Source organism: Cydia splendana, chromosome 3 (genome assembly GCF_910591565.1).
Source record: "Cydia splendana chromosome 3, ilCydSple1.2, whole genome shotgun sequence".
NCBI lineage: Eukaryota > Metazoa > Arthropoda > Insecta > Lepidoptera > Tortricidae > Cydia > Cydia splendana.
Window position 1 is genome coordinate 19051165 of NC_085962.1, and position 21638 is coordinate 19072802.

General features: G+C 43.5%; 2 protein-coding genes across 2 annotated transcripts in view; one reads left to right on the forward strand and one right to left on the reverse strand.

The window, feature by feature from the left end:
* LOC134789370 (tyrosine-protein phosphatase 10D-like) overlaps nucleotides 1–21638 on the forward strand; it is an 83212-nt gene that overhangs the window by 35381 nt on the left and 26193 nt on the right. Inside the window, exons 10-21 of the mRNA XM_063760000.1 lie at nucleotides 3806–3980; nucleotides 6000–6123; nucleotides 6654–6832; nucleotides 7117–7231; nucleotides 8159–8280; nucleotides 8655–8820; nucleotides 14090–14169; nucleotides 14638–14850; nucleotides 17071–17286; nucleotides 17902–18148; nucleotides 19320–19654; nucleotides 20835–21027. Of these exons, the coding sequence (XP_063616070.1) occupies nucleotides 3806–3980; nucleotides 6000–6123; nucleotides 6654–6832; nucleotides 7117–7231; nucleotides 8159–8280; nucleotides 8655–8820; nucleotides 14090–14169; nucleotides 14638–14850; nucleotides 17071–17286; nucleotides 17902–18148; nucleotides 19320–19654; nucleotides 20835–21027 (2165 nt within the window). The remainder of the gene's footprint in view (nucleotides 1–3805; nucleotides 3981–5999; nucleotides 6124–6653; nucleotides 6833–7116; nucleotides 7232–8158; nucleotides 8281–8654; nucleotides 8821–14089; nucleotides 14170–14637; nucleotides 14851–17070; nucleotides 17287–17901; nucleotides 18149–19319; nucleotides 19655–20834; nucleotides 21028–21638) is intronic.
* On the reverse strand, nucleotides 714–3007 carry LOC134806896 (uncharacterized). The gene is made up of 4 exons (XM_063780318.1): nucleotides 2864–3007; nucleotides 2382–2495; nucleotides 1399–1595; nucleotides 714–858 (listed from the first exon to the last, which is right to left on the reverse strand). The coding sequence occupies exons 1-4, from the start codon at nucleotides 2931–2933 to the stop codon at nucleotides 721–723; spliced, it is 519 nt and encodes a 172-aa protein (XP_063636388.1). The 5' UTR covers nucleotides 2934–3007; the 3' UTR covers nucleotides 714–720.

Here is a 21638-nt window from a genome sequence, read left to right on the forward strand (position 1 = left end):
CGAGACCACCTTCAGGTATGTCACGACACGACACCCACCAACATAACACTGTACATGGCCCAGCTGCTGCCGGGCCGCAACTACACGGTCGCCGTCACCGCCGTGTCGCGCGGCGTCGACAGCGCCGAGACCACCTTCAGGTATGTCACGACACCCGACGAAATACCCCCGTACTTCGAGCAACACCGGGAAGGGAGACGGCATTCGTAATAGTTCCCCTCTGCCGAAGCATAGGCACAACTGTACCTATGGCGGTGCGTGTTGTAATTCGTCCGTACACAAAAAGAAATCGAGGTGTGCATGATTTGTGTTTGACGTGTGTCATATTCTATGTATTTGTGTCGTCATTACAGATGGGACAAACGATTATTATCGGCTTGTCAACTTTAGTAAACGTTTATGAATAAGGGGGTAATGCCCTGGTTTTCTAGGATAGCGGTGCCGTCATATAGCGGCCGTCTCCGTACAAATACTACGACATCCATATTTAGCCGTATTATTTAGTATGGAGACGGCCGCTATATGGCGGCACCGCTATCATAGGATAACCGATCTTTAGTGTACAGCCTCAGTAGTAAGCATCCAGCGTCATTATAATGAAATAAGTAATTTTATTTATCTCCATACACTACCGTCGACAATGTCATTTCACTCATTTCACGCATTCATTTAAATATGGCATATGCTGTGCTCAATGTTCTGATCGCGGTTTGATAATAGTTAGTTATTGTCCATTCGCGTAGTGTTGGAGGCCGCGAGCCTGGAGTTGGGCTGCAGGATGACGAGGGGCACGCGGACGCACACGAAGGGCACGTTGTTGTCGTCCGTGATGCGGAACTCGATCGTGGGGGAGATGCCCTGTACAAACAATACAAGCTTGGAGTAGAATAAAATCAATAAATAGGTACTTACAATTTGTAGAATAAAACAATAAGACTGTCATTGTCTATACAATGTCGCGTTCCTACAATATTCAGGACCATCTAGTTATTGAACAGAAGTTGAATTATTTTGACTCGAGGTCTAAGCGCCGAACACAGTGGATGGAACTGACCCCTACTTCAAATGAACTCCGCTTCCGTTCAGTAGACGGCGCTGCGTAACTCGAATCTAACCCAAACCAGGGGTCTCAGCGCCGAACGAAATATACTGCTTGCACTTATAGCTTATAGGGACCGTGCGCGTTGGAGGGTCTACCATCTTGTGGCCAAAAATCTGACGGCTCCTATGCAGCCCCTATACTTCATGCAAAATGATTTTTAACGTTTTATCGATGATATGTAATTGATGCCAGCGGGACACTCTAGGAACCATTTGACCACACCTCTGTACCATAAGGTTTACGATTGATCAATTAACTGTGCCAAAGATACGCAGGTACGAGTATCTGCCACTCACCGCAACAAAGGTGGACTCTATATACATGAGCAGTGTATATTGCAGGATCTCGCCCTCCAGCACAGGGCAGTAGGAGTTCTCTAGGTAATTACAGGTGACAGCTTTTTCTTGCAGGTTGTAGGGTATGGGCACTTCGAACCCTAACAGACCCGGCAAATAGGCTGTTGCCAGTGTTGTCATGCTGTGAATGGTGCGAGCTGAAAATATTACAAAGGGTATATATTTATTTACCAAGTATATTTGTTTTGGCGCGCCATCGTTGTACTGTATAGTCGAGTGCGTTCGCGGTGTTCCGCTTACGGAAAATTTTGCCTTGATCCTTGCAACGAGCTAAACCCTGCCCCTTCCTACAGATAACCAATAAGGATGTATTTAGGATTCTTTGTCTTAGAATGCAAACGCGCATGGGCAAAAGCAGGTATTTAAATATATATATATATATATATATATATATATATATATATATACAATAGTAATAGTCGCGTACTGCACACCGTGTTGTTGTACCCATGCCATCTTCACTCGGTTTTTAACAGTATTTATATATAATGTAATTGAAAATACTTCACTTGTAACGGTATTTAACAATCAGTAAATAAATAAAAATGGCACTATTTAATAGGCACTCGAAATACAATAGAATACGAATTACAATGTATAGATTAACTTTTTCTTGATACTTAGGATGATTATATTGGTTATGTCAACCGGGGTTTTGTAGGGTTTGAATTTCTCAAACGTTAATTTATGCTCCGTGATTGGAATGGGACATGAGCATGACATGGACATCTCACATCTATCATTCTAAGAGAATAAGATATGTACCTATAATTTTTTTCAACAAGTACTTGGAGCAATCGAAAGGGGCTATGTACAGTACAAACAAGTATACAGGGTGTGAGGCTAACATACAAGGTGTAACCAAAATAGTGGGCTCGTTTCTGATTAGGAAAAAGTAGAAGAAAAAAAATTTTGACACTCACGAGCCCTGAAGATGATGTTGACGACGGCATCCTCCAGTTGCGGGAGACCGCAGGGCGGGGCCTCGCACCCGGCAATATACGTGTTTATGGGGAGATCGCCGCTATTATGCGTGCCTGCAACCAAATAATGTATAATAGTCACTTGTACAAAAAGTGGCACAGTTGTTGTTTAATCCCTCCAGCCAATATTGATACCTGAGCAAGCAAATGATTTCAAAAAGTGGAAATTAGAACGTTCGGGAGGGTTTCAAGGCACAAGTTTTAAACAAACTGCTCCAAATTCCTTTCCAAGCTGGAGAGGTGAAAAAGATATTTTATTATTACTGCACTATTCTCCGCCCGCGACTTATCTGATGGCGACTGTACCTTAATTTAATTTTTTCCCCAAGCTGTAAGGCAATTTGTTGGCGATGCGCTGTAATAAATATTAAACACACTTAAGGTCCAACGGTTAGATTGAGTGTGTAGCTGTTAATACTCACATTGGCTGACCTGTGTGGTCTGCCCGCTGGCAAACGGCGCTAGCGCCGCGAACACAACCAAAAACAACATGACTACAACTGCAAATGAAATCGAAACTATAATTGTCTTTATCCAAAATCAGATCGGATTTTATTATCGCTTATCAAACACAGGTGTGCTGTTTATCACTGATGATAACACTAATTATTGGGCGATGAGTAATGATATTGAGACAATGAATGCATCAGAAACAGGATGTATTTTACTTTCTGTAGGTCAACAGCCGGCCTAGCCAAGGTGACAATCGCTTGCGCTACGACAGCGAAACACTTTGTGTCTCTCTATCAATCTTCCATATTGTTGTATGACTTGTTTGCAACAGTGACAGTTGCATTGGCATGTTGGCTACGCGGCCAGGTGAAATTGAAACCTTACGCGTGACTTTTGTAGCGGACGTCCAATTGTAATCGTCTGCATAGTTAATATCAACTGAACTTAAGTGCCAGTAGAGTTTTTGAAAAATCGTTTCGGTCCCGTTTTACCCTTTGGGTACGGAACCCTAAAAAACACGAACATAGGTCTAAAACTATTTGCACAAGAGCTACAAACATGAAAACTGCTTGTAAAAAACCTTAAAAAAACGTCGTTTACTTTTTTTTGTGTATAATCAATATCAATGATATTTGCGATCCCATGCTCGCACGGCTCATTGTTCAGCGAGCTGCGATCGAAGAAGGACCTGAACTCACTGCACCTTAACCGACTGGGTCGATTGTCGCGGACAGATACGTGACCACAGCCCCGATGTCGGACATAACAATATGTTGCACGACTTTAGCAATAAGTAACTGTAAAAAATCGTTTCTATTTTGTCGGGGATAACTAAAAGCGTAGCGACTGATATTAGTTACGACCCGAAAAATTGACTTGTCAAAGTATAAATTTCAGTATGTATGTTACAGCGCCGCCACGCGACCGCTGGCGCCCGTGGTGCGCACCTGGGGCGGCGCGGCGCGGCAGCTGTCGCTCGCGTGGAGCTCCGACGTGAACTCGCGGCAGGACCACTACGAGCTGCGGCACCGCCGCCGGCCCGAGCCCGGCGCGGACATGAACGACCCCGAGTACACCTTTAAGACGGTAAGCCTCATTGATGGTGCCCAAACTTTATGCTGTAGGAACAACTCTAGACTGTGACAGTGACTATATACTCAATACCAGAATGTGGCGAACCTTGGCACCCGTGGTGCGATCCTTATCCCCGCCTTCCATTGCGAGAGGGACTTGCTCCGTCCGCTTTGCTCGCAATGGTGAAATGAATACACATGCTTCCACTGAATAAGAGTGAGTGACGAGAGCTAAACGAGTTAAATGAGTCTTCAAAGCCCGCTGGCAGTGGAAGGCAAAAGCTGAAACTCTTTCTTGGTGGAAATGTACCAACATTTTTGCCCTTTTTTGGCGCCGCGCGATATAAACAGTGTTTCGACTTTTCACGTCAATTGGTAGTTATTCGTAGGTACCATTGATATAGAATAAGAACTGGATACCCAATCAGCCGCAAAAAATGGCCCCGCAAAAGTAACGTTAAAACAGATCACGCGTTACTTTTTCGTTTAGTCTTGTATGGACCGCTCAAATGTGAAGTTGTCAACAATGTCGTTAAAATATGCAAAAATAACAATGATAAAACAAGGAAAAAGCATGGAATGTATTTCTTTCGGTTAGTGCTTTGGATAGCATTACATAATTTATGTAATCTGGTGGTAATTTCATGGTTTTGAATAAATTATTTTGTTAGTACCAAAGAAGGGATGTGAAGGAACAAAAATCTAATGAGTCGATGTGAGGTTAATACTTTTTTATTTTTATATTGGAATTCGTAACATATAATATTATGTTTAAATTCAAGATTTCCAAGAAAACCTATGCGACGTGCAGAGTGGACTGCTATTATAGCAAGAGATAGGGGTGATGCAGTTTTAAACAAAGGCAAAACGGCACTTGTGTGTTCAGCCCATTTCCTTGTTTCCGACATATACACGACCAATAAGGTCATCGACTAACTGTAAATGCTAAACCTGTCTGAACACAGTGACAACCACAGGATTTTTTGATAAAGACCATAACCAATCAGTACCAGTAGCGACCTAAATGTCCCCGTGCACTATATTGCAAAGAACTAAAGCGCGAAGAGTATTATGTAGATCTAAAATACACAGTTATTTAATAAGTTGAATTTATTTCAAGGAAAATAGTATTTAAAGACGAATGCTTACTTATTAAAAATAAATTTGTTTTATGATAACTTACAAGGGTTGTTACCATGAATTAATTTTATTTGAACTCCCGATCAAATTAAATTTGTTTCATTTATTACTTTGATTTTTCTGTACAGTAATACCTATTAAAATGTACCAAAGGGACTCTATTCGTTCATTATTCTCGTTTGACGTTGTTTGACGTAAATACAATGGTGACGTTACGTTTAGTGCCATCGGACTTAAAAGTTTTAACAGTGTTGGTACTAATGTTTACAAATTTGACACTTAATGCTTACGACAGTAAGTTCTTTTCCGTACAAAATATTTATCTTGACTCAAAATTTACGTAAGCGTTTTTATCATCAATGCAAATTTTCCGCTAATGTCATTCTGACCCACATTTTGTTGACGTTTTTGTTCCGCTCTGTGTGTCTATTTCTAATATTAAGTCAGTGGTAGGTACACTGGCGTTCAAAACTGCATGGAGATATTTCAACCGTAATATTAGCATTATTAATGACTTAGCATTACGGTCGACATCTATCCATGCACTTTTGAACACCACTGTACCTGCTACGAGGCCAAGACGAAAATCGTACATCGACAAAAGTCAATCGAAAATTAAAAATGTATCAGGATTTGAGTTTCGTCTGGCGTTTTCTATTAACGATTTTCATTTGGGTAGCCCCTTGAAGCTTTGCGGCCAGTCTTGGCGCATATTTGGACAACCCCATATACACCTTTAACCTCGTAAGTCCCCGTGTACTTGTACAAGTACAAGTTAAATTCGAGTTTTGAACTCTTATAGAAATAAAAGAAAGTTCCAAATTCAAAAGCGCCAAAATTGCCCTACGAGGTTAACTTTAAACTCTTTCACTTATATAAGTTTTACTTGTAGATTACGACGACGGATACTAATGCAACGTTGTCCGGACTGTTCCCGGGCGCCGTGTATGAGGTGACGGTGGCGGCTGTGAGCCACGGGCTACGTAGCGAGCGGCACACCGTCTTCAAACCTGTTCGTGAGTATAACTTAGGATCGGCTGGACCAAACCATTTGTAACTTAAAACGTTCGCTAAATTTTATCGTATGAGAAATTTCATGTTTTGCTGCGGAGTAGCGTTGATCAGTCTGTCAAATGTGGTTGGTGCAACTACTTAATCCTCACACGTAATCATCAGTCTGTCTATTCTAGTATGTTACTGGAGTTGAGCTTCTCCAAATATGTATTGGCCATTAGCATGTTGTGCACTGGGATGTTAACCTTATATAAACATGATTACGTATATGCATCTACGCGGCCCAATGTGTTAGTTACCTTTGTGAAGATTATCACTCTGCCTAATATGACTAGTTTACCTAAGCTTGCTTGGATCACATCTCACACGGCGGATGGGCAAATCCACACGATTATTCCGCTATTCGTTTTTGATCAAGGGCGGGATCTGCATATCTCGAGCCTTGATGTGAATCTGTAATCGGGAGGTATGTCTTTGTTATAAAAAATTGCATCACTTTATGTCTCACTTCATATTTGTTTGATTGTCTCAGGTCCTCTGCCTCCAACGTGGATGGGCGTGGAGCGAGCCACATCCAACTCTGTGGTGGTTCGCTGGCGCGGCCCCGGGCCTGGGTCCAAGCTCGGCGCCTTCCTGCTGCAGTACCGCACGCACTCCGAGCAGAAGTGGACCAAGCTGCCGCCGTTGCAGCCCGACATCAACGAGGCTGAGGTACTTTACGCCTTATGCTGCTGACATAACGTCTAAGAGATAAGAGAAAGTTGTTTCTTTTGAGCCTAGCGTTCACTGCACGCGTTACGAGTCATACGTCGCGCGCTACACGATCGCTTCGAAAAAGGATAATTCATTTATGTGTTCTATGTATTGTGATGATGCTGACGTTTCGAACGTATCACAAATCCAAAATAATGTTATCTATACGTTTTTTTGTGTTAAGTTTGTTGCATTGTATTTGTGTTTCATGCTTATGTGACGTTTTTTATATGTGGACGCAGGTTGTGGACATGACTCACGGCGAGCGTTACACGATCCAACTGGACACGCTGAGCGAGGCGGTGGCGGGCGACAGTGTGGACAGCGGCGAGCCGCGGGAGGCCGACCACACCGTCCGTGAGTATTGAGTCATGTGTGACATGACGTATGTTACACGAGCTAGACACGCTGAGGGAGGCGGTGACGGGTCACATCGGGGACACCAAGGCCGACCACATCGTCCTTAAAGTAATAAATCATGTGTAACACGGGGTCATTATGAACGTTACACGAGCTGGACACGATGAGCGAGGCGATGGGTAGCGACAGCGGGGTCAGGGAGGCCGACCATACCGTCCGTGAGTGCTGAGACATGTGTGACACGGGGGACATGCTGACGCACGAACGTCTCACGATCCAGCTCGACACACTGTGTACTCTAGGGTAGAAGTATAAAAGAGTGATAACATTAAAAAAAAATCAGTCCTGTCCATACATGTATATATATATCTATTTTGTAGTCATTGTCCCGTCGCTAGAACCTGCTTCGCTGTACTGCTAATAATAATAACCGTGTATAACCGCTGTTGTTTCTTTCTATTACTAGACTGCTAATCGAGTAGTTTGTGTTCAATGCTATTGGCGCAGTCAGTAGGATACCATCGAACAAAATGTCTTCAGTATTTTTTTCATACAATTATTAGTATTAAAGCTTCCCTTTTTGATATAATTATAATAAGCCCGCAGGGCAGTTTGTGGCGAGCTATTGCGAAGTGGCGACCCCACGGACCCGAGTGCTCCAGAGAGTCGATCAGGGTCTCCGTCTCCGGCGTGTCTTCGTCGGTCGGAGTGGACCCCAAGGGGACTCTCAGCTCTGGCTTGCCTTCATTGGCCGTCCAGCGGGTGATCTACATGACATCAAATCTCTCCAAACGGCCTCTACGTGTTGGATCTATATCCCCACGCAAGCCTTATAAATGAACGGGCTCGAACGAGAGTTTTAAAATGGAGATACATAATAATTATTATTGTAGACATATATTGACAAATTGTTATCACCCTCAGGCCCCAACCCGGTGTCGAACGTGGCCGCCCTGGTGGACACGCGCAACATGACGCTGGAGTGGCCGGTGCCCGCGGGCCGCGTGGAGCGCTACGGGCTCCGCTGGTGGCCGCGCCCCGACGAGGTACGCGTCCTGTCCCGGGGGACACGGCAACAAGATGCTGGAGTAGCCGGTGTCCGCGGGCCGCGTGGGGTCTACGACAGACACAGTGACAGGTTTCGTGTCCCACGTGGCACACGGAGGACACAAATGAGAGTCCAAATTTATACAGCGCACTCGAAACGCCAAATAGTAAATTAAAATAGCCACTTTGGCCATGAAATATGAGTAAAAGTATTATTGTTGTTGCACAACTTATTTTAAAACAGAAATTTAATAGTAAACTTTTATTTGATTAAGTGTAGAACCCTCAATGTCTGTCCATTCAATTAGATTATAAATTGAACATGCTATACAGCTACGTCACAAGGTAGTTTGACTTTTTTCTTAATCTGTAGGTCCCCGACGCCGTGCCAGCCGCGCGGAACTTGACGGCCGAGCCGGGCGTGAAGACTGTTAGAGCCCTGCTCGACGCCCTGGAACCGGGCGTGGGCTACACGTTAACCGTACACGCCGTGTCTTATAACCTGACCAGTGATCTCTTCACTATGGAGACGAGGACCCGTGAGTAACAATAATATATAAACTACCTATTTATAGTCGGCGCAACGTAAGAACCAATATTTGACAATTATGAATTGACCCTTTTATATAGGTATGACGCTAAGGCTATCGGTTAAACCGTAGGTTAAACTTTATGTATACAACGACAGCAGAATACCTTGTCATGTTGGCAGCGCTCAAAGTTCAAATCAATTCAACACATTTAGGTGCAGAATACGCGATGCCACACCGCGTACCGCCGCAGCGTGTGGTTGAATTTTTGTATACGATGTGGTTGTACTTAAGAGCGCTATTACATTTCGGCGTTGAGCGAGTTTAGGTATTTTACGCGCTGCGGCAGGCCGTGCGAGCTCAGTATGCCGATCCCTTCTACCACACTCGCACTACAATGATGGATTAAACATTCTTGATCCTTCGCGAAGCATATTGAAATCAACCATAACAACACTAACTGTACTTAACTTTTAAAGTTCTAAAACTGTTATTCGGTAAGTACGAAAATACTAAATGCAGTGCAAATGTACATAGGGGCTGTTCATAAATTACGTCATCTATTTTTGACGATTTTTGACCCCCCCCCCCCCCCACCCCTCAAATCATCCAAAAATCAAGCTTCGGATGAATCTGTTTCCTCCTACGTCATGTTACCATCATCCGATGTCCAGACCCCCCCCCCCCCACTCCTCCCATTTGAAACGACGTAATTTATGAATAGCCCCATACTCGTACTTATGAAGGTATATTATATTACTCGAAAGAAATTATAGGTACCTACTCGCTTATTTACATGTTTCGTCATTGCATTTGGTACCTATAGGTTGTAAAGTTTGTATCAACGAGGGTTTAAAAACGAACTGGTACTGAGGATCTGATGATGATTAAGGTGGTCACGGATACCAATCAACCATGTAGTAACATGATTAGGCTCGTTTGATTCGTCTCAACAAGATCTTTGACACTGAAGATACACAGGGTCTGATGATGGAGCTGGAAGGTGGCCACGGGTACCAGTCTATCATGTAACTAAACAACTTCGTGTTTGGGCTCGTTTGATTCGTCTCAACAATATCTTTGACACAAGACAGTACTCAGGGTCTGATGATGGAGCTGGAAGGTACCATTACCAATCAACCATGCAACTAAACCACATCGTGTTTAGGATCGTTTGATTCGTCTCAACAAGATCTTTGAGACTAGGTGATACTCAGAGTCTGATGATGGAGCTGGAAGGTGGTCACCGGTACCAATCAACCATGCAACTAAACCACTTCGTGTTTAGGCTCGTTTTATTCGTTTCAACAAGATCTTTGACACAAGATAGTACTCAGGGTCTGATGTTGGAGCCGGAAGGTGGTCACCGGTACCAATCAACCATGCAACTAAACCACTTCGTGTTTAGGCACGTTTTATTCATCTCAACAAGATCTTTGACACAAGGTAGTACTCAGGGTCTGATGATGGAGCGCGAAGGTGGCGACGGGTACCTGTCTAACATCATCAGCTCCATCATCAGACCCTGAGTAGTATCTTGTGTCAAACATCTTATTGCGACGAATCAAACGAGCCCAAACACGAAGTGGTTCAGTTACATGGTAGACTGGTACCCGTGGCCACAGTCCAGCTCCATCATCAGACCCTGAGTACTAACTTGTGTCAAAGATCTTGTTGCGACGAATCGAACGAAGCCAAACACGAAGTGGTGTAGTTGCATGGTTGATTGGTACCGGTGACCACCTTCCGGATCCATCATCAGACCCTCAGTACTACCTTGTGTCAAAGATCTTGTTGCGACAAATCAAACGAGCCCAAACACGAAGTGGTTCAGTTACATGGTAGACTGGTACCCGTGGCCACAGTCCAGCTCCATCATCAGACCCTGAGTACTAACTTGTGTCAAAGATCTTGTTGCGACGAATCGAACGAAGCCAAACACGAAGTGGTTTAGTTGCATGGTTGATTGGTACCGGTCACCACCTTCCGGATCCATCATCAGACCCTCAGTACTACCTTGTGTCAAAGATCTTGTTGCGACAAATCAAACGAGCCCAAACACGAAGTGGTTCAGTTACATGGTAGACTGGTACCCGTGGCCACCTTCCAGCTCCATCATCAGATCCTGAGTACTATCTTGTGTCCAAGGTCTTGTTGAGACGAATCAAACGAGCCTAAACACGAAGTGGTTTAGTTGCATGGTTGATTGGTACCGGTGACCACCTTCCGGCTCCAACATCAGACCCTGAGTACTATCTTGTGTCAAAGATCTTATAGAAACGAATAAAACGAGCCCAAACACGAAGTGGTTCAGTTACATGGTAGACTGGTACCCGTGGCCACAGTCCAGCTCCATCATCAGACCCTGAGTACTAACTTGTGTCAAAGATCTTGTTGCGACGAATCGAACGAAGCCAAACACGAAGTGGTTTAGTTGCATGGTTGATTGGTACCGGTCACCACCTTCCGGATCCATCATCAGACCCTCAGTACTACCTTGTGTCAAAGATCTTGTTGCGACAAATCAAACGAGCCCAAACACGAAGTGGTTCAGTTACATGGTAGACTGGTACCCGTGGCCACAGTCCAGCTCCATCATCAGACCCTGAGTACTAACTTGTGTCAAAGATCTTGTTGCGACGAATAGAACGAAGCCAAACACGAAGTGGTTTAGTTGCATGGTTGATTGGTACCGGTCACCACCTTCCGGATCCATCATCAGACCCTCAGTACTACCTTGTGTCAAAGATCTTGTTGCGACAAATCAAACGAGCCCAAACACGAAGTGGTTCAGTTACATGGTAGACTGGTACCCGTGGCCACCTTCCAGCTCCATCATCAGATCCTGAGTACTATCTTGTGTCCAAGGTCTTGTTGAGACGAATCAAACGAGCCTAAACACGAAGTGGTTTAGTTGCATGGTTGATTGGTACCGGTGACCACCTTCCGGCTCCAACATCAGACCCTGAGTACTATCTTGTGTCAAAGATCTTATAGAAACGAATAAAACGAGCCTAAACACGAAGTGGTTTAGTGGCATGGTTGATTGGTACCGGTGACCACCTGCCGGCTCCATCATCAGACCCTGAGTACTATCTTGTGTCAAAGATCTTGTTGAGACGAATCCAACGAGCCTAAACACGAAGTGGTTTAGTTGCATGGTTGATTGGTACCGGTGACCACCTTCCGGCTCCATCATCAGACCCTGAGTATTATCTTGTGCCAAAGATCTTGTTGAGACGAATCAAACGAGTCCAAACACGAAGTGGTTTAGTTGCATGGTTGATTGGTACCGGTGACCACCTTCCGGCTCCATCATCAGACCCTGAGTACTATCTTAAGTCAAAGATCTTGTTGAGACGAATAAAACGAGCCTAAACACGAAGTGGTTTAGTTGCATTGTTGATTGGTACTGGTGACCACCTTCCGGCTCCATCATCAGACCCTGAGTACTATCTTAAGTCAAAGATTTTGTTGAGCCGAATCAAACGACCCCAAACACGAAGTGGTTTAGTTGCATGGTTGATTGGTACCGGTGACCACCTTCCGGCTCCATCATCAGACCCTGAGTACTATCTTGTGTCAAAGATCTTGTTGAGATGAATAAAACGAGCCTAAACACGAAGTGGTTTAGTTGCATGGTTGATTGGTACCGGTGACCACCTTCCGGCTCCATCATCAGACCCTGAGTACTATCTTGAGTCAAATAAATACATATAGAATGTCAGGTCGTTTCAAATATTTTTAATCCTGTCCGGTAGTTTATTAAACTGTACCATTATAAATTATAATACTATAAAAACAGTGCTAGGATCAAAGTCTCTCGTTGCGGTTTACACGCACACAGTATAGCGTTTTACACGGCGCCCGCCGCACACAATGATAAAAAACCTCGTCGTCGCCGTTGAAAATGTGCGGAGCCGACCGACACACGTCCTGCCTCTACAAGCTCTGCCGCGGCACTGAGCTGGCGCAGCGCGCGTCATCGGTAATATAGAGTAGTTTTCAAAAAATTGCCAAAAAATTATAGTAGAATTTCATAAACACTAATGTATACCAACAGTATAAGCAAACGTTGCAGATTGCTTGAGTATGAAAATGACTTCGATATTAAGTAGATTTTCGTAGGAATTGACACTTGTTTCGGAGAGAAAATTGAGTTCGTTTTACTTTGATTTTCTCTTTCTCAAAGGTATGTAGGAAAAATATAGTTTGATATGCCTAAAGTGAAGTAATACAAAATAGCCAGGTTTAGCAGAGTAAAATTCTCAACATTTCCAAATAAAAGCTCGCCATTCAGTGCTTCACGGGGTTTTTCGGAAACGACCATCAGAAAAAAAATCATTACTAATTTAATAAGTCCTTTTTCTAATATTTACAACGATATTTATAAAGATAAGAAGACGCTTTTACTGGAACAAGTACTCATTGTTTCTAATAATGAGCGCAAAGTCCTGAATTTCGTCGACTAGTATCATCAATTTTGCATTATTTCGACTTTTCTTGTAAGAGCGCTCTTAATAAATAAAAATAAAAAATTACACTTATATAGTAAAAATTGATTGTGTTTTATGTGTAAAGCTAAAATAATAATCATTCTTCGAATTAGACATTTGCATATGTATGCTGTACTGTATGGCGCCATCTACTCTAGCTATCACACTCAGGGCACACATTTTTTCTTGGACTACACCTTTTGTACGAACATTAACTTTTTGGAGTGTAGTAACCTGTTTACAATGTATCACTCGATTCCGTGATACAAGCACCGAAATTAGTAGCTCCGTTTAGATCTACCACTTATCTCAGGCGGAGCCAATCTCTTTAAAGCGCTCTAAACATGTTGTTTTGCTTTTTGCAGTCTATTTTCACAATCGTTATGATTATTTCATGATTTTTCCACTCACATTTAAGTAAAATAAAATTGTAAACTTGGTAACTGCTTATTATGATAAAACCAAACGTTTTATTCTCCCACACGCACCATAGGAGGATTTTGGAATTCCCAGTAATGTCTGTAAGATTATTTATTTTATTGGCATGCATGATTTGAAATTTAATAAAAATAAAAATATAAATTAAAGATATACACAGATTCTAAATTAAAATATTATTAATCTGAGACGTTTAACTTTTTTACCTTTTACCAATTTACCATATTTTTTTCATCAGTACACCTTGATACCTGCACTAGTAGGTAAGAAGAGACCACATACGGCAATATGTAGTGCATATCTGTCAGCTCTATTTAAGATATAGAATTGTAAAATCTTGGCAGGCCCGTTGATCCAGTCGGAGATGACGATCGTGAACGAGCCTGAGGCCGACGTTGGCAACGACACGCTGCCTGCCATCAGAGTGAGTACGATTCAATACAGGGTGGAAATAAAGCATTTCACGACAAGTGTTTCATCGACATGTGTGGGGAATCGCCTGTTCGGACGTTTTCATTAGTGTCCGACCGGTGTTTGCCGAAACCGAAACCGAATACTTATATAGATAAATACATACTTAGCTACCTAGATAACATCTATAATTCAGGGTGATATTCCATCTGTCCAATATCTTTGTCCAATGTGTATTGCGTCCCACATTTTGCTATAATGAGAAAGTGAGACGCATTGACATTCGACAAAGAAAATGTAACATAGAACCCTGTGATATTGGGCCAACGATTTATATACTCTATTGTGGCTAAACTTTTTGAAAGCTCGTAAAAAGAAGGTGGCGTGACTTGGCGTGACTTATGAGCCAAACACCCAAGTGCTATTTTAGTGGTTTGGTTTGAAGATAACTGATGATTTCTTCACATTTATTTTTGCACAGGTTTTATACACACTGACGCCGGCGACGGCTTCCCGCTTCGACTCGTACCGGTTCCGGCTGGAGGGCGGCCCCGGCGAGGCGCAGGAGCAGACGCGCGCCGCCGCCGCGCCCGCCGCGCGCGTCGAGTTCAAGCGCCTGGTGCCCGGCCGGCTCTACAACGTCACCATGTGGACCGTGTCCGGCAACGTCACGTCACACCCCGTGCAGCGCCCGGTACGTTACTAGTAGTTTATGTGACTGCTACATAATGAGAGGCATTAAAATACGAGTGTGGGTTTAAGAAACGAACGATAGTGAGTTTCTTAATAGGATCACACGAGTGTTTTAATGCCTAATTATGTACATACACTACTTTATCTAAACACATACTTAAAACAAACTAAAAGATAAACTGTACGTCAAATGGCGGTGAATGAAAACTTTTTTAACGCATGTCACACATCCGTAGTTTTTTTTTAATTCCTAGACAAAATAATGAAGTCCCTATTCTCATGTCACTCGAGATCAAATATCGTGCGGTTTATATTTAAAAAACATACTAAATTGACGTTTCGTATCGATAACTGTTTTAATATCTATGGATACTAGAATAGAGACCTACTTGAGTTTTGACTGCTGTTCCAAATTTAAACTTATAACCTACAAAAATCTATAACGTTATGTACATTAAAGTACAAATTTTCCTACTACCACAGATAAGAAAGTTCTCATTGTAAAATTGGTTGTAATAAAGCTTGTCATTTCCTACGGTTTCTGAACGCATTATAGAGCACTAATGACATGTGTAGATAAAGTTAGTTATATTATTGCCGACTGTATGTTTTTATAGTTTATTTTTAGTGACGCTAGTAAGTAATTAAGATAAATTGAACAATTTTATGGATTCTTCAATATTTAAAATAATTGATTACTGTATTTCAATTAAAATGTATGCTTCAAACCTAAATTCTCCTTGTCATTATTTTTATGTAGGTAACTATGATGACGATTTTACTTTTATTCAATTAAATTAATTTATCACAATTTAGAAGCGGTGGTGACCGAGTGCATATGACGTTCGACTTTCAATCCGGAGGTTGCGGGTTCAAATCCTAGCTCGTAGCAATGAGCTTTTCGGAACTTATGTACGAAATATCATTTGATATTTACCACTAGCTTTTCGGTGAAGAAAAACATCGTGAGGAAACGTGCATACATCTGCGAAGAAATTCAAAGTTGTATGTAAAGTCCCCAATCCGCATTGAGCTAGCGTGGGGACTATAGCCCAAGCCCTCTCGCGCATGAGAGGAGGCCTGTGCCCAGCAGTGGGACGTATATAGGCTGAATTATTATAACTAGTGGCTCTGTGAGCTGTAGACCTCGCGAGCAGAGCTTGAAATAACATGGTGCTAAGAGCTTTAAATACACCGTGTTTTTTTTTGATTTCCGTTAATTTCAAGGGTGCATTCCTGAGCTTAAATCAAGTAACTTTCTCAAAGACACCGATGTTCTAATTAAGTCCATTTCGGAGATAATCCATAATTTATTTTTTTACTATAAGGCCTCTACAAGCGTGTACACTTGCCTTAGGGCCGGCTTACATATTGATTAGTGTTTAGAATGAGTTCATACATTTGCTACTAAACTTAAGTACAATCTCGGTCGATTGATGTACGAAATGACATTGATATGTCACAGATTTCAATTGTTTGGTTGAGTTAAATGTAATGCCCGTGTTACAACAACGCTATATGCTACATTTCATTACTTTTTAAACAAAAAAAAACAAAAAAGAAAACAAAAAAAAAATTTTTTTTGAAAATTAACTATGCCATTTAGTTCTTATAAACGTACTTAACTATACCCCGAAGTTAACGGAATTCAATAAAAACACGGTGTATAGTAAATTAAAGAAAAACAATACGAAATTTATGTGTAAAAAAATACAAAAAGTTATAATATCCCAGCATACAATTACTGGGGATCGAACCCAGACCCTCTGTGCAAACAGAAAAAGCGAACGTTTACAAACTGAGCCAAATAGTTCTTAGATGGGTTGACGAAATTTAGCTACTCCTTCTCAAATTAAAATTAGTTAAAATTAAATATCTAAATACCGCCTAAATCAGCGATAATTTTTTTCTGCATTTTTTGCTATTAACTCTGTAAACATGTTTCAAAAAGAAAAAAGTCTTATGATATCGATACGACTATTTGTTTAGGCGCCAGGTATCACGACTCCGCCATTTTTAAAAATTTCCAAAAACCGGATTGACAAAAAAATTTTATTTAGTCATAAAATTCGGTCTCAAAATTTCACGAGAATCGGTTAAGAATTGCGACCTGTAGAGGAGAACATCCGGACATACGAAAGCAAAATGCCCGAGTCAAAACGTAGACCTTCGCTTCGCTTCGGTCAATTATATTATATCATAATTTCTTGTTTGTTACCAGACGCGTCTCTACCCGCGTCCGGTGGCGTACCTGAAGCAGCTCGCAGTGGGCGCGCGCAACGTGACGCTGACGTGGCCCGAGCCCGCCGGCGACTACACGGACTTCGAGCTGCAGTACCTCACCGCCGAGGACACGCTGGAGGCGCGCTCCACCACCGGCACCGAGTACACCGTGCAGGACCTGCAGCCGCACACCAACTACGTGTTCACCATCGAGGTACACTCACCACAAGGGAATCCTAGCTAAATTGGTTGTTCAATACTTGCGCTATGGAATGTCCAATTTGGTTAAACCCTAAATGGCGTACCAATTGCGGAGCGTGATGGTACGATATGATAACTTTTAGAATATTTATCTAATAAATACATGTAAGGACTCCTTAGAAAAATTGGGTAACACTTCGTTAACACTAAATTCTTACGGCGCTACATGACAGATGATTGATGATTGACAAATGTATGTGCTACTAAACGCAAGTAGTCACTAATAATGTGTAAACAGGCCCTAATATGAAGGAACGTTGTAAGCAGCGAACAGCGTGAAGGGAAGACCAGGTATGTGTATACTCTAGCAAGCCAATTTTTTCAGTAGAAAAGCCGCGAAAAAATTAAATTTGTACGAGGATCCTTCGCGCCAATTATATTTAAAATTTGCCACCTTTTTGCAACTGACAAAACGGACTTGCCAGAGTATATGTCACTTTGTCGCACATAAACAAGTTTGTACACAAAGAAAGGAAAAAAATACACAAGAAAAGTATTAGCTTCAGCAAATATTTCAGAAAACGAGAGAGGATTCGAGTAAACATAGAATATATTTGTTGTGGGGCAGGTGCGGTCGGGCACGCCGGCCACGCTGATGACGCGCTCGGCCGGGCTGTCGGTGCAGCTGGCCACGCGGCAGGCGCCGCCGCCCGCGCCGCGCGCCTTCCACCCCACAGACGCCAAGCCCAACCAGCTCACCTTCTCCTGGGACCTGCCCGCCAACCAGGCCAATGGCGTACTCGAGAAGTTCGTCATCGAGTACGCCCCGCAGAACCAGCCGGAGAAAAACACTACTATTACGTTCCCGCCTGAAGGTAACCAGCTTATCAATGATCACGAATTTCTTTCTTTTTTTATTAGCCTATAGGAGGGCTAGGCAAAGGCCTCCCCTCTTTCCCGCCATTTGGTCCTATCCGATGCACACTCCCGCCACTCTTTACAAAATGTGTCAAGGTCGTCCCGCCATCTCCGTTTTGGTCTTATTGTACATTATACACACGAATTATAAATTATACTCACCATCGAGAGTTGACCTATGTATTTGTTTAAGCCGCGTCAAAATTGAGTCTTTCCATTTTCTTTATGTGAATCACACACAGTTTTCAAACAAATACTTTCTTAGTGACCTACGTGGAAGGAACAATCGTGCCAAGTGGTGTCCGAGACAAAAGCACAGTATAATAAAGAGTACTAACGTACAGTATGGACATTCCCTGCCTCCCGTTGAAAGTGCCGCCCACCCGCTCTCGGTTACCTCACAGTTACCGGCTGGCAAGGACGCGACGACGCGGTGCGCAGAGCCGAGGCCACGTAAAATATTCAAATATTTACAGAACCTATCAAATCACACTGAAAACTACACAATATCTATATGAAAAATAAATCATGTTTTCAACTTGCGTAATATTTTGGTGGCCTGAATTTCCTTACAAAAATTTTGTTACTTCGGTTATACTGATTCAAAATAGGAAACTATTGTAAATCGAGCTTAGATACCCACATTACAGCATAATACGATTCTTATTTCTTCCTAATTCGCGCAATGAGTTTTGAGTCATTGAGGTCATCGAACTTGACAACAAAATGGCGGGAACCCTAGCACGTCTATCTCACTCACACAAGCATGGTACGCGTTCACCTACACGAACTTAGACTGTGTGCGTAGGAACGCGTTTGTTTCATACATTTGATCGCCAGTGTCCGAGGTGTGACAGAAGTGCAGATTGTTTTATACCATATCTGCCATTACTTAGAGACACCACCGAGAACTAGGCGACATAATAGTGAATATTTCTTAATGTTTACATGTTGGTGTATTTTAATGACACGGATCGTGCGTAGCATAAATGATCACGCATAGGAAATGATAACAAAGTCTAACATAGAGTTTCATGCGGGAGCAATATGAGGGTTTCTTAAACACCTGTTGGTCGATCACGAAATAAATCAGAATCAGTATTATATGTTTATGTACGTTTCCTTCAGCCCGGTCGGGCGTGGTGGCGGGGCTGACGCCGGGCGGCACGTACAGCTTCCGGCTGTGGGCGGCCACCGGCGCAGGCGCAGGGCCGGCGGCGCGCTGGACGCAGCACCTCGCCATCGCGGCGCCGCCCCGCCCCGCGCCGCACGCGCTGCCCGCCGCCGTGCGCGCCACGCCCACCACCGTCTCCGTGCGCTTCCGGAACGACTTCTTCAGCTCGGCCAACGGCAACGTGTCGGCGTACGCGCTGGTGGTCGCGCAGGAGCCGAGGAACGACTCCAGCGACCGCCTGCCGTCGTGGCGCGACGTGCACGGTCTGCCCGTGTGGCCGCCGTACCAGGTAACGAACGAAATATCTTCTTCCTCGAGTTATCCCGGCATTTTGCCACGGCTCATGGGAGCCTGGGGTCCGCTTGACAACAACAAGGTGACGAACGAAATATCTTCTTCTTCCTCGCATTATCCCGGCGTTTTGCCACGGCTCATGGGAGCCTGGGGTCCGCTTGACAACAACAAGGTGACGAACGAAATATCTTCTTCTTCCTCGCATTATCCCGGCGTTTTGCCACGGCTCATGGGAGCCTGGGGTCCGCTTGACAACAACAAGGTGACGAACGAAATATCTTCTTCTTCCTCGCATTATCCCGGCGTTTTGCCACGGCTCATGGGAGCCTGGGGTCCGCTTGACAACAACAAGGTGACGAACGAAATATCTTCTTCTTCCTCGCATTATCCCGGCGTTTTGCCACGGCTCATGGGAGCCTGGGGTCCGCTTGACAACAACAAGGTGACGAACGAAATATCTTCTTCCTCGCATTATCCCGGCGTTTTGCCACGGCTCATGGGAGCCTGGGGTCCGCTTGACAACAACAAGGTGACGAACGAAATATCTTCTTCTTCCTCGCATTATCCCGGCGTTTTGCCACGGCTCATGGGAGCCTGGGGTCCGCTTGACAACAACAAGGTGACGAACGAAATATCTTCTTCTTCCTCGCATTATCCCGGCGTTTTGCCACGGCTCATGGGAGCCTGGGGTCCGCTTGACAACAACAAGGTGACGAACGAAATATCTTCTTCTTCCTCGCATTATCCCGGCGTTTTGCCACGGCTCATGGGAGCCTGGGGCCGCTTGACAACAACAAGTTGACGAACGAAATATACGAGAGGGATTTTTTTATGGGGCTCAAAGTGCAGCTATCTGATCCCAACCTGCTACGTAAAAATGGTCTTAGGAGATCTTCCCTAACAAAGAAAAACTCGTACGTCAAAACAAAATCGTAATTTAACTTTTTTTGGAAACAATCGATACCATTCCTAGCCTTAAGATTGAGTTTATTCCCTATTAGTATTATTACGTACAATTTCGTATTATTATTACATTAATGTTAGATATGTTTTCACATAAATTGACAATAGGCCTGCCTATAATTCCATATCCAAGCGATGCCTATAATTTTGTTCACGTGACAGCGACGACCATCATAATGTTATCGGTATTTTAACATGAGCCGTATTTGCAGGTGACGGAGCCCTACTTCCCGTTCCACCACAGCTCGGTGGAGGAGTACACGATCGGGTCGGAGCGGTGCGAGTCCAGCGGGCGCGCGTACTGCAACGGGCCGCTGCGGCCCGGCGCCGCCTACTACGTGAAGCTGCGCGCCTACACCGCGCCCGATAAGTACACCGACACCGCCTACGCCGTCGTCTACACCGGTCAGTATTGCCTGCAGGGCCGGAGGGTGCCTCCCACCCGCGAACCATGTTCGACATGTTGCCTCTCTGTCGCACATGTAAACTCTTACGTAAATGTAACAGGGAGGCAACCCGTCGAACGTGTTTCGCGGTAGGCCCTCTGGGCCGTAGCCCAGATGGCAATCGTATGTCGACGAACGCCAATTCCAAAAACTAAAAATGTATCGGGATGACAGATGTAATGAAAAGTGACGTGATTAATATTTGATTGGCACTTGGAAAAGGAGAAAAGGTTCCACATTTGCGAAATTTTCCACTTGGAAAGATCTCAAGATTTTTATGAAAATTTCAATTTTCCTTTTTCGAAATGTAATAACTATGTCCTTTGTTGTTGTCAAGTTATACAGAATTTTCGAGAACTTATCCAAGTTTTTGGAAGCTTTTTGCAACTTGCACATCTGTCCCACGACAATTCGGTGGAAGAGTAGACGAACGTAGTATTCTTTTTAACCTTTTGAACGCCAAACGGCGCTTCCATTTGCCGTGCCACTGACGCCACGGGGGTAAAATATAGTATTGTGAATAAATAATGCCAACATAAAAGTGTTTTTCAGTAGATTTTCATAGAAAAA